We start from the raw sequence: 12912 nt of genomic DNA, 5'->3' as shown, positions 1-12912 counted from the left end.
CTAAATATATAATATATCATTCCTTTTATCACTATTTATAAGTTGGTATTATATGGAATTATATTTTTTGATAACATGATATCACTAGTAGTAGAGTAATATCACTAGTAAATCACCAAACTAATTCAACATAACATAAGTATATCTTTATTATTAAATTTTAAGGATATGAAATCATAGTTAAAAGGATATGAAGATCTTAATTGTAATATATTGAGTAATACGAACTTGAATATTTTTTTCATTAGAAAATTGATACAATGACAAAGGTACAATTGAAAAGAAAAAAAAAATCCAGAATAATTTATACAAAATTGAGCAGAAAAACTCTATCCTAGATCTCACCAAAAACTAATTCAACACAAAAAAACTAATTCAACATAACATAAGTATATAAAAATCAACAAATGAAATTACAAATCAAAAAGGGACAACTCTCGTGTGGGCTGCAACCACCACGGACTCCGGCGAGACCTTCGGTCAGCAAACCTTCATCGAGATCCTCAACAAGCTGCGGAACTCAGAATTAAACTTAGTGCCACCGGAGTATCCGACGGTGGTGCGAACGACGCCTTTTAAGCAACCGAAGACAAATCACGGAAAACAAAAAAAATGCGTAGTGAGAATCTAAAATAAATAACAAAAACATATGAGTAAGTTCCAAATTTACATTTAAATGAGCACTGAAATAAAAACAAGATCATCATAATTATATGTCACAGATGTGCCATCCTCATGTACTGATGTGCGGCATGTGGCCATTTCTTAGTGTTGTTCAAAGGAGGACCCTGTTCTGCAATTACTTGCACATAGGGGAAGGGCGAAGGCTCTTCATCTGACCATAACATTAATCAGGTTTGTCGTCTTGACTTGCCTCATTTATGTTGTTTAGCAAAGATAAAAAACTTAGATTGCTTCTGGGAATCGAATACTGAGTCGCCGACACCTAAACAAACATTCCGGCGATGATGAGAATCAGAAATTGATGAGAGAGACTCATAGATAGTGATCATCGTAAAGTGATGGATTTAAAAAAAAAAGAAGATCTGAAGCAATGGAGTTGAAGGATTAAGAGTTTTAGAGAATTAGAGAATGAGATGGAGGCCGGTGGGCAGATGAAAGATTGAGAGGGGTGGGGATTAGGGTTTTAGAGAGGATAGATGGAAAAAACACTAGGGAAATGAAAATGGTTTTAGAGATTGATGGTTAGATTTTGATCTTTCTTAAATCAAAGGGTTCTAATTCATGATCCATTATATTATTTCTTGACCAATAGGAAAAGAGAATGCTCCAACACATGGATTGATGACCTAGCACACATGATTGATAATCTTCTATTCTTATAAGTTATAATCTTACTAATTATTGTCTTGGTGTAGTAACTTACTAACTTTAAATTGAAATTTTGATTATTTTTATTGAAATTATTATGATTAGTATTTAAGCCATAACTATCATTTATTAATTAACATATTATTATTAGAATTATTATTGTTGTTGTTGTTGTTGTTGTTGTTGTTGTTATCGTGTTATTTTATTATTATTATTTCGAATCGTAATGCGTACCATAATAGAATCATTTATATTTTATATAAATCTAGTAATTGATCTTATATTCGTAGTTAATATATAATTTTCATTATATTATCGGTAGTTGTACTATTAAAGCATATTAAGAGTCGGTACTCCTCATACTTGTTAATAATCAATCACGTATTCGCTATAATGGTTCCAATATTATAATCGTCCTGATACATTTAAGCCTACTGATAAAATAGTTTCTTTATAGTCACATATATATACAAAGTTAAGAGAATACCATAAATACCATATTTAGTAACTAGTAAGTACTTGTTAGCAATTAACTTATTGATGTTACTTTTAATAAGTTATAGTTAGCTTTTATATGGGGTAATGATTTAGGGATATAATTTACTATTATTAGTATTGTGCAACATATGAACCCGCGTTATAATCACGTAGGCCTCATATAGTCATATGAACCGTCGTTGTAAATCTATGAATGTATGATTATCATTTGTTATTCTATTTATTGTTATTGTTATTATTATTGTTATTATTCCTCTTCGTATTTGTATTACTATAATAATAAATCCTTTATATGAAGTTTGGAATTGATTCTACTCGTTATTATTGTCGTTGGTTATGAATTATGATATATAATATTAAAACATATGAAGAGTCGCTCTACTCCTTTACTCATTAGGGTGGTTTTACGCAGTTGATTAGTCGAAATAAGAGTTGACTAAGAGAATACACTAACATCACGATAATCAATAGAGTGTCATTGTTGTTAATCTTATACTAGTATTAAACTATATGGTTGTTAAATGTTAACAAGTTACTACTTGTTAACTATTTTACTTAACTTATGGTTGTTATTGTTAACAGTTAACTTGTTTTAACAAGTTATGATTAACTATTTTACTTAACTGATGGCTGTTACTTGTTACATGTTCTATGATTAACTATTATCATTTTCATTTGATGTTTATTTGTAGTATTGTTCTCATTACCATTATAGCTATTTACAAACTTATATATCAATCATAATGCTTATAATAATAAATCATTTATATAAAGTTTGGAACTGATCGTATACTCGTTATTATTGTCGTTGGAAGAGTCGTTGGTTACTTGAATACATATGCAATCATGAATGAGAATAACTAAATAAGTAAATAACTAATGAGTGATACTTAGTAACTTAAGCAATAGGCCAATTACCAATAGCCAATAATGGTGAATGGCCCAATAATATAAGATTATAAGTATAACTTATAAGTATAAGTCTTACTTTAGTAACATTTCAAATTAGTAATATAAGTATCAAAGTATTAATGATTCAATGTACTATTAAAAAATTCACAATAATGACTCAATCACAATTCACAATATCATATAATTACAGATTACTATAATATACCACTATAAGTATAAAGTATAATGACTATAATCTATACCACAATATCACAATACCTCAATACCACATCCACATGTTATAAGTTTATAACAATCTCGACCCAAATCAATACGCCACGGAGCCGCCGGTTCGATATTTAGTCGTTCCAAGTAACTCCGACCCAAGTTATTCCGATATCGATTTCTTTCGACCCAAGTAGCCCGAAAGCCGATTTATTCTGACCCAAGTAATTCCGAAAGCCGTATTATTCCAACCCAAGTTATTCCGATATCGATTTTTTCCGACTCAAGTAACCCGAAAGCCGATTTCTTCCGACCCAAGTAATTCCGAAACCCGATTTCTTTCGACCCAAGTTATTCCGATTTCGATTTCTTCCGACCCACGTAACCCGAAAACCGATTTCTTCCGACCCAAGTAATTCCGAAAGCCGAATTATTCCGACCCAAGTTATTCCGATATCGATTTCTTCCGACCCAAGTAACCCGAAAGCCGGTTTCTTCCGACCCAAGTAATTCCGAAACCCGATTTCTTCCGACCCAAGTCATTCCGAAAGTCGATTTCTTCCGACCCAAGTTATTCCGAAAGCCGATTTCTTCCGACCCAAGTCATTCCGAAAGCCGATTTGGACCGACTTCACCTTATTCCATTCCGACCCAAATTCACCCAACCCAGATACCGGCCGACCCAGTCTCACCCGACCCATTTCCGACCCAGTTCCGAGCTCCTCTCACCTTGTTTCACCCGACCCAAGTTCACCCGATCCACCCAGTTCCGACCCATGACACGGTGTCACCCAGATTATTCCGACCCAAATTATTCCGACCCAGCTTGGGTCAACCCAAACCCAGCCAGTGACCCAGATTGACACCTCTATCAATAGCTAGTTGTTGATATGGATGGGCAAGGGTCGGGTCTGGGTTGGGTCCAGTCGGACCCTAGACCCAGACCCTAAATTTTTTTGCAGACCCATACCTGGACCCGGACCCTAATGGTCTGAAAAATTGGACCCAGACCTATACCCTTAGGGTCTAGAGGATCTAGAGGGTTTGGAGGGTCCAGGGCTAAGTTCTTTATTTTGCCAAATTTTCAGCATTATTAATATCAATAAGACAATAACCATATGAAATTCGTAGGAAACAAACATAAAAATTCGCATGAAACAAGCACAAGAATTCGCATGAAACAAACACAAACATATAAATTGAAAAAAACGAAACAAACACAATCATATAAACTGAAAAAACCGAAACAAACACAATTCACAAACATATAAACTGAAAAAACACGAAACAAACACAAACATACAAACTGAAAAAATCCGAAACAAACACAAACATACAAACTGAAAAAAACGAAACAAACACAACATACATAAGAGTTCACCATAATATGCTCAAAATTCAAGCAAATAAACTAAAAAAAAATTGAAGAGAAAATAAATTCGAAACAAAGAAAAAAATACCTGGCGTGAGTGCGTGACTCGTGAGGCGATGAAGATACAAAAAACTGAAACTCAAATTGAAGAAATCAGGCGATGAACGATGAAACGATGAAAGATCGAAGGAAATCTAGCGATGAAAATCAGGTGGTGAAGTCGGCGGCTGCGCTATAGAGTCTCTCACCCAGAAATCGGAATGGGTGTTTTAGTTTAGGTTTTAGTCTTTTAGAAAATCAGTTTATTTTTTTTAAAAAAAGTTAAAATGTATATATTAAATAAGTTTAAGGTCTAAGGGTCAGGTTTGGGTCCAAAATTTTAAGACCCAGACCCTAAAAAATTCACTTGGACTCGGACCCTTAGGGTCTGAAAAAGTTGGACCTAGACCCTTAAATTAAGGTCGGGTCCAACAGGGTCCGGGTAGGGTCCTGGACCCATGCCCATCCCTAGTTGTTAGGCCTGAACGACGTCTGACATCATTTAGTAAGGCAAAATGATGTTTTCTTATAATTGATAGTTTGTCACAATTGTTTTTTTGATCCATATGAGCTACAAAGGTAGTACAAAAAAGTAAAAAAAGGGGAGGTGGATTTGAACATGTGATCTATCGTTCACAACACCTTAATCTTAACCACTAGACCAATATATACATCCTTGATATAGTTTGTCACAGTAGTGCAAGCATTATGTAGGAGTATATGGGTTAAATGGTAGCAAACAAGTATTATTCAACTTATTATATAATTATTTTTATAGGCATATAATGGGTCCAAGTCTTGACCACAATTTTTTTTTGTAGGCAAAGTCCCAACCACAACTTTGTTATTATTAATATAGTTAATACAATTAAATGAAGAGATATTGATATTAAATAAAAAAGTAGAGTTTAAGCAATATTAATCATTAATGGCTTATATATATATTAGCTTTCCAAAAACTTCCTCTTATCTTTTCTCATCAAGATTCACCCCCTTATTTTTTCCTTCTCACCAATATTATGAAGGAGTCTGGATCCTCTAGAGTTTTAATAAAACTCTACAACCTTACATTTTAAAATCAAGGGTTCATATTGGTGTTTGGATCCTCTAGAATTCCAAAAAAGAAAACTCTACAACGTAAAGTTTGAGCAATATCAACTATCAAATAAAGATTATGTGATTATCTCTATTATATAAGTGAAGGGGAGGCATGGTGTCCCCTTGTTAAATGACTATATTACCCTTACTTCTTTAATTACATCAATTTTGTTTAAAATTTTAAAATAATAATGGGTAATCAATCAATAAAAATATTTGCCAAGTTTAAAAACAACAATCAATAACTTAAAATTTTAGGTTAAAAAAAGGAAAGACTAAAAAAGTTTAAAAAAATACAAAGATAGCAAATTCATTTAAGAATATCAAAATTTTCCACCAAAGGAAAAATTGCCAAAATAAAAAATCAACAACATACTTCTAAAACATTATAATCATATTAAAAAAAATGATCAATTTAACGGGTTTATATAATTTAAATTTGTGTAAATCAATTACATAGAGGATAATAAGGTTAGATCAAGAACTTAACTTAACTTATTTTTGCTGATAACTTTTAATATGTTGAACAAAAATAGCCTTTAATTTATTGAAAAAACTCTCAACTTAAACTATTATCATAAGTTGTTGCTGCATGTATTGCGTGCATGTAAAACTAGCTACTCGACATTACGAAATACTCCCTCTGTTTTTTTTTATCATTCCCACTTTCCTGTGCACATCTCTCAATGCACTCCTTTGAACTTAAATATCTTTCATTATATATTAGTAAAAATTATAACTATTGAATATTAATAATGTACTAATTGAGACGAATCAAACAAGACCCCACATAACTATATTTTTTCTTATAAATTGAAAAAAATTGAGAAGATTCTCTCCAAGTATGAATAGTGCCAAGATTCCAAGTGAGAAAGATAAAAAAAAAACAGAGGGAGTATATCACAATGAAAAAATTATTATCGCATGCATCACGTACTTAAAATGCGAGTAGAATATAGAATGAAAATAAAGATCTATTTTAATCATATTGGTTATCAATTATCATATTCTCGGTAGATAATGGTTGTGAGAATTATTGATAGTGCTCTTGCAGGGCTTTTATAGCCACAATGTGAGCTAAAGGTGAGGAGGTTCCAATGCTATCACTTTGTCCATATGCATGTTGAATTATTACCATGTTTCTTATGTCTTTTGTTCTCAATGATGATCGTCTCAATTGTCCATAGTTTCTACTATGTATAATGTTTGATCAACTCTTTTCGTCTACCGAAATTTTCAGTGCACTATCTAGTCAATAGTCATGCATCATCTGTGTTGTTACGCCTGAAACTTTCAATTATAATCTTGAAACGTTTTTACATGGAGTACAATATTATACTAATAGGCATATACAAATATATTATAAAATTTAAGTATACAAATCTATTGTAAAATTTAAGTAATTCCCACTTTTGATTATAGAGTTGAGCATACCTTAAAATCTTATTTTTCAAAAATTTGTATTATCACTTTTGAATATCTCAATTTACCCCCCTCCCTTTTTTTTTCGTTTTACAGTTTTACTCTACATTTAACAATCTATTATATTGTTTAGGTTTAACTAAAATGTAAAAAATATTAATATGAGATAGAAGTAGTAGCTTATTTATATATTACGTAATGAAATTAAATGCACAAATTAAACTGATTCAAGCTAACGCCTAAGCTATGTCCTGATAAAAATGAAACATAGGTTTTATCTCTGACCCTACTCTAAGTTTAATATGAATGTATAGCATGTGCATAATATGCAATCAGTTAATTTAATCCTAAAGTTTATTTGCACTGCCCCTACATATAATCAGAACCTTGCTCAAGCAGCATCTTTTGGGGTCAAACATCCTCAATGATATGCAGTGGCGAATCTAGGATTTCTATATAGGGTGGGCCGAATTTATTAATTAATTTTTTGAAAACCACCTGCACTACCATATTTATTTGCATTACTATTTCAGATAGATTACTTATAATTATTTTGGATCATAGGGTGGACCGAGGCCTGGGTAGGCCACCCCTAGATCCGCCCCTGATGATGTGGATACTCAAAGATAATTCTAGAAGGTGATGCATTAAGGGTCGTGAATGTCACTAAAAATAGGGAAAAAAGGTGTTGCACCTAATTTATTTATGATCTATAATGAGATTTGTCATTTATCTACTTCTTTTGATCTTCTTGATTGTAGAATGTGATGATAAGAGGTAACACTCTTGCATCGCACACTTCATATTATGCCATTAAGGTGCATGGGATATATCCAATATGATAGAAAATTGCTTGTATGGGGTTCCTCCCCGAAGTACTCTTATTTTTTTGGAATTTGATTACAAATTATAATAATATCTTCTTATGTTTACCTCTAAAAAACATATAAACAAACTTTTATGAGGCTCCTTCTTCAAAAATTTTATGAGTACGTTGCGTTTATTATTGTATCACTGTATTAACCATTATCTATCTACCTTTACAAATAAACAAAACCATTTTTAATCAAAGTATCATGATACAGACAGAGTGAGTTATTAAATCAATGAAAATGGAAATTGAGATAAAAATTAATTTGTATGAATAAATATAAATTTAGAGCTATACATACCGTAAAGATATATGTGTCAAGATAAAGATTAGTATATTAGTAGTTGCTAGTGTCGTGGGATAAGAAATTCATCCAGGATAAGTAGGGGAAACCATTGCTTCAATATGAGCACATGTTACGTACCTGGTACACTGAAGACTAGTTTTTAATTTGCTCATTTGAATCCCTCCTTTTATATATACTAACAATTTATGCACGCGATGCGTGCTTTAATTAATAAATTTTTTTGTTGGTTATTCTTTCGCATTAAACCCTTAAATTTTTTTTCTTTCCAGAGGTAATTGTCTATAGCATTTCAATAACTTTAGTTCTTCTTAATTGTGCTATTTTATGAGTAAATAATTTGAAATCAATGAAACGCGTATAATGCATAAAGCAATTAGAAATTATATATCACTAACCTTTTGTCGTTGTTTTTAACATATAGTTACTTTTGATAAAGAGTCTTACTCCCTCCGTTTCCTAAAGATCTTCCCTCTTTCCGTTTAGGGGTGTTTCCAAAAGATCTTCCCTCTTTTGCTTTATTCCTTATTTGGCAAAACAAATTTCCCTATTTACCCTCTCATGTCACTATCATATGGTCCACCATTACATTATTAATTCAATTTTACTCCCTTTCTCTCTCCTACTTTAACCCCTTTTATTTGTTTATTTATCTTAACCCCTTTCTCTCTCCTACTTTACTCACACCATGCCCCACACAACTTGATTTTCCTTGGTATCTGTAGGAACAGTAAGTGGGAAGATCTTTAGGAAACGGAGGGAGTATTTTATTTTTAAAAAATATATAAGTTTCTATATACATTATTGTAAGATTAATGCCTTGAATGTGTTCGACAAAATGCGTCAAAATGAAATTTTGGAGTGTTGCCTGATTGGGCCCGAGACGATTTTGTCATCAGCTGTTTTGGGAAGCCCCCCGATGGTATCTGGGGTGCTCACCGAACTACGACAAGGCAAGTTCGTCCGATCGGGCCCGTAACAATTCTGATTTTGGGAAATTACCATCTGATCGGGCAGATCTCTCCCGACTCGATAGGGCGGCGGCCCGTTTTATGTGGAAAACGCGTTTTCGACGCGGGGGTATAAATAGGTTATTTACCTAGTTGTTTTAGACTACGAATTTAGTCTAATTCTTTCTGTAATCTGGTTTTCTCACATAATAAAATATTCTCGATCTCTCTCTGCCCATGGACGTAGCCAAATTGGTGAACCACGTAAATCTGTTGTCTGTTTTTCATTGTTTTATATTCATTATTTGTTTCTTTATCACGTCCGTTATAACAATTATAAATCATCATCATCAAATTTTTACATACTACATTATTATTGATAATGTATTAATGTATTTCATGGTGTGTATAAAATGTGCAATGAAAAAAAGAGCCTTGCTATACCATGTTCATGATACATCGTGTGCATGATAAAAGTATTTCAAAATCCTTGGTAAATCCAACAATTTACTCAAATTGTAATTTTGTTTATGATTTAATCGGAAATAAATGGGTTTATTAAAAAAAATTCTTGAGAAGATTCACTCTGATCCCATAATCCAAGCTGTGAAGTCAACACCCAACAGGACTCTTGTCTCTTTTCCCATAATCCTATATCAATTTTATATAAAACTTTGGTTTTTCCTAAACTTTTAGAATATGGTTGTATGGGAAAATGTGATTACCTATAAATGCGGATCTAACCATTATTTGAGAATGAGTATGTTTGTCCTCTTATATATCCACGATTGCTCATCTCAAGTTATGACCTCGTTAAATCCCCAGCATAAACAGCATATATACCATGTCAATCCTCAAAATAGGAGAAAATATATAGAGAGAAAAGAGGGTAAAAAAATATGGTATGTGTATATGTACAGTACACTCATGCATGTTTAGTTATATGCATGCATGCTTGTGCTAGATGCATGTGTATGTCCTGAACCTGATGATCATGGCATGAATAATAATGTTTGAGTTATAAAACTATGCCATATTTGTTTGCAACCGTGCTCGGATTCATGACGCAATCATATACTCTCCAATAGGCCACTCTTCTCTTTTTTTTTCCCTTAATATATGAATACTATTTATTTAAATAATTATATGCGGACGCGCCACGTCAGCGCGTTATTGAATTGATGGTACAAGATACATAGAAACTGATTAGTATAGATAGAGTTATCAATAATGCACATACGAGGGTATGGTTGTTCATGACTCGTTTTTTTTTAAAAAAAATGGAGTCGCAGATCCTCTAGAGTTTTAATGAAACTCTACAAGGTAGAGTTAAATCTGAGCCATAAATTTTAAAATCAAGGGCTCATATTGGTGGAAAGGAAAGATTTAGGGGTGGATTTTGATGAGATAAGATAGGGGGGATTTTGGAAAGAAAATATATGAGTCATTGATTTTTTATTCAATGGTTGATATTGGTCAAACACTACCTTATAGAGTTATTTTACAACTCTAGAAGATCCAAACACGTCAAAAAGACTCCATGAACAGGTCAAAGTTGATCATCTTTAGCACGCGTATTAAAGCATTGGAAAAAGAAGAGATATGCATGTGACAAGTGCTCCTTGCATTGCAGGGCAATTTTTATCAATCAAAAAGGCAAATTAGATAATTGCTTTGTGTAATAGTATCAAGAAGGCAAATACATTTCTCCCTTCTTGATTTTCCCTAAGAGGACAATTCTACCATTTTACTCTCTTTGACATTTTTTTTTTGGCAGCAAGATCATGCATTAATAACAACAATAAACTACAAGTGAGCCCATTTACCTACCTTCTAGGGATAGGTTTTGGACTTCGTTTATTTTGAGACTCGATGTACATTGACTTACAAGACCAAACGACTCCAGTCTAGAACATGATACACTACTGACATTTGACTCACTACTAACATCTGATTGCAAACTAGGACTTGATACATTACTAATATCTGACTTATTGCTGGCAACACAAGTACTTGAAGCAGGCTTTTTCCTTGGGCTTTGGGAGGGATCTGCACTCAGACCAACTTTCCTCTTCATTCCAGCATGTAACCTGCCACTAAAATCAAACTTAGGAAGGAAATAGGAATTTTTCTTGCGACAATTCTTTAGCGTTCTCCTGAAATTTCCTATTCGTGGTTAGGCTTTGTTACGCTTTTTCCGGCCTTTAGTTTCTTTGGAGTCTAATGCAATACATCCTTTAATTGGAAACCCAGATGAAACAAATGAGCTCGATTGGGCCATTTGTAGCCCACTAGCGGCAATCTCCATTTCAATATCGCTGTTTGACTTGGGCTCCATACTTTTCATCAATAAATCTTCACTTTCATGGTGGGCTAGGTTGGGATTGATGTCTTCATCCCCTATGTTAGGGTGACTATGCTCATTCATTTGATTAGAACAATGTTGTTGCAACTGACCGTCTTGCATTGTAATTTTCTTGCTAGCGCCTCCTTTTGATAAATGAGCAATTCGGACTACCACATATGACCCTGATTTTGGATTATATAATTGCACTGATTTCCCTTCCCTCAACAATTGAGTAATGTTTTTAGACAACTGTAATGAGGAGCCTGGCCTTCTTCGGTTAACAAACCGATATTTAGGCTCCGCCTGATTTGGGTTTCTGATTTTGGAATCACTCACACTCTCATTTATGCACTCTATTTTGACATCTTTCTCTTCACAGACAACTTGGTCCTTCACCACGCTTTCCTGCAATAAGTTTTGGATCTCACTATTAACTCCTTCTTTCACCTTAGTAGAACATTCGTCTTCTTCCTGATGTTTTCCCTTCATCTTTTTCCTTGTTGTCAATGGGTCCACCCCTAAACCAACCGGGTGATCCTTTTGCTTAATAAACAAACTATGAACTTCATTTAATTTCTTAGCAATTTCTTTGTTTGATGGGTCAATCTTAGATGCTTGTAGCAAATCCCAGTGAGCTAAATCATACCTTCCTATTCCCACCGATGCTCTAGCTCTTCTAAACAAAGCTTTAACATTGCACGGGTCAAAGCTTAAGACAATAGAGCAAAGAAGACCAACTTGATCAAATTCATTTATCTTCAAGAAACAAGCAGCTAAATTTAGCAAGATGTAGAAAGCTAATTCGCAAAAACTTGTAGCATCTTTCTCCTCCAAGAAAATTAGGCTAAGCATCACACTAGCAAAACCATAACACTCTAAAGCATCATTAATATCTCCATGACTGTAACAGGAATTTCCTTCTTCCTTCCATGACTTAACTAGATCTAATGAAGTCTTGGGATTATCTAATGTAGAAACATAATGCAGGAACTCATTCTCATCTGGTCCTAAATTACAATCCTTATTAAGGAGCTCATGGAGCTGTCCCTTCAACCTCTCACAAACTTCTAATGAAAACATACCTAAAAAACTTGCTTAACCAGACATGAAAATTACAAAGACTAAATGACTTCTTCACTCTGATAACTAGGATGACTTACACCCCCACCAATTTTTTTTTTTTTTTTTTTATTAAAAAAGTTAAAAACACAAGATTTGGGAAGAACACACCTGAGATCGAAACTATGATAAATGAAAAATAAACTCAGCAGCTAGATGCCTACGCTGACTCTTTAGACCGACCAATTGCCGCCGATAAGCGTTCAACATACTCCTAAATCGCACCACCGAACACTATACGTACCAATTTATGCTGGAGGTCGCCGAAATTGAAGGCTAGCCGGTGACCAGAGGGTAGATCGGTCGCCGGCGACCTAAAAAACGGCAACTTTCGGTGGGGGAAGAGGGGGTAGAAGTTTCGGGAAGCAGGGGTTTGGGGTTTTTGGGGGCACGTTACTGGGGAGAGAAAATGTGGCTCTAAAGAGCATACCCTCTTTGATATTA

General features: G+C 33.7%; 1 protein-coding gene across 1 annotated transcript; it reads right to left on the bottom strand.

The window, feature by feature from the left end:
• Positions 1–11178: 11178 nt before the first annotated feature.
• Positions 11179–12429, bottom strand: LOC125497939 (uncharacterized). The gene has a single exon (XM_048645658.1). The coding sequence runs from the start codon at positions 12427–12429 to the stop codon at positions 11179–11181; it is 1251 nt and encodes a 416-aa protein (XP_048501615.1).
• Positions 12430–12912: the final 483 nt, after the last annotated feature.

Source organism: Beta vulgaris, chromosome 5 (genome assembly GCF_026745355.1).
Source record: "Beta vulgaris subsp. vulgaris cultivar EL10 chromosome 5, EL10.2, whole genome shotgun sequence".
NCBI lineage: Eukaryota > Viridiplantae > Streptophyta > Magnoliopsida > Caryophyllales > Amaranthaceae > Beta > Beta vulgaris.
The sequence above is the reverse complement of the archived record's forward strand: the minus strand, read 5'-3'. Positions and strand labels throughout refer to the sequence as shown.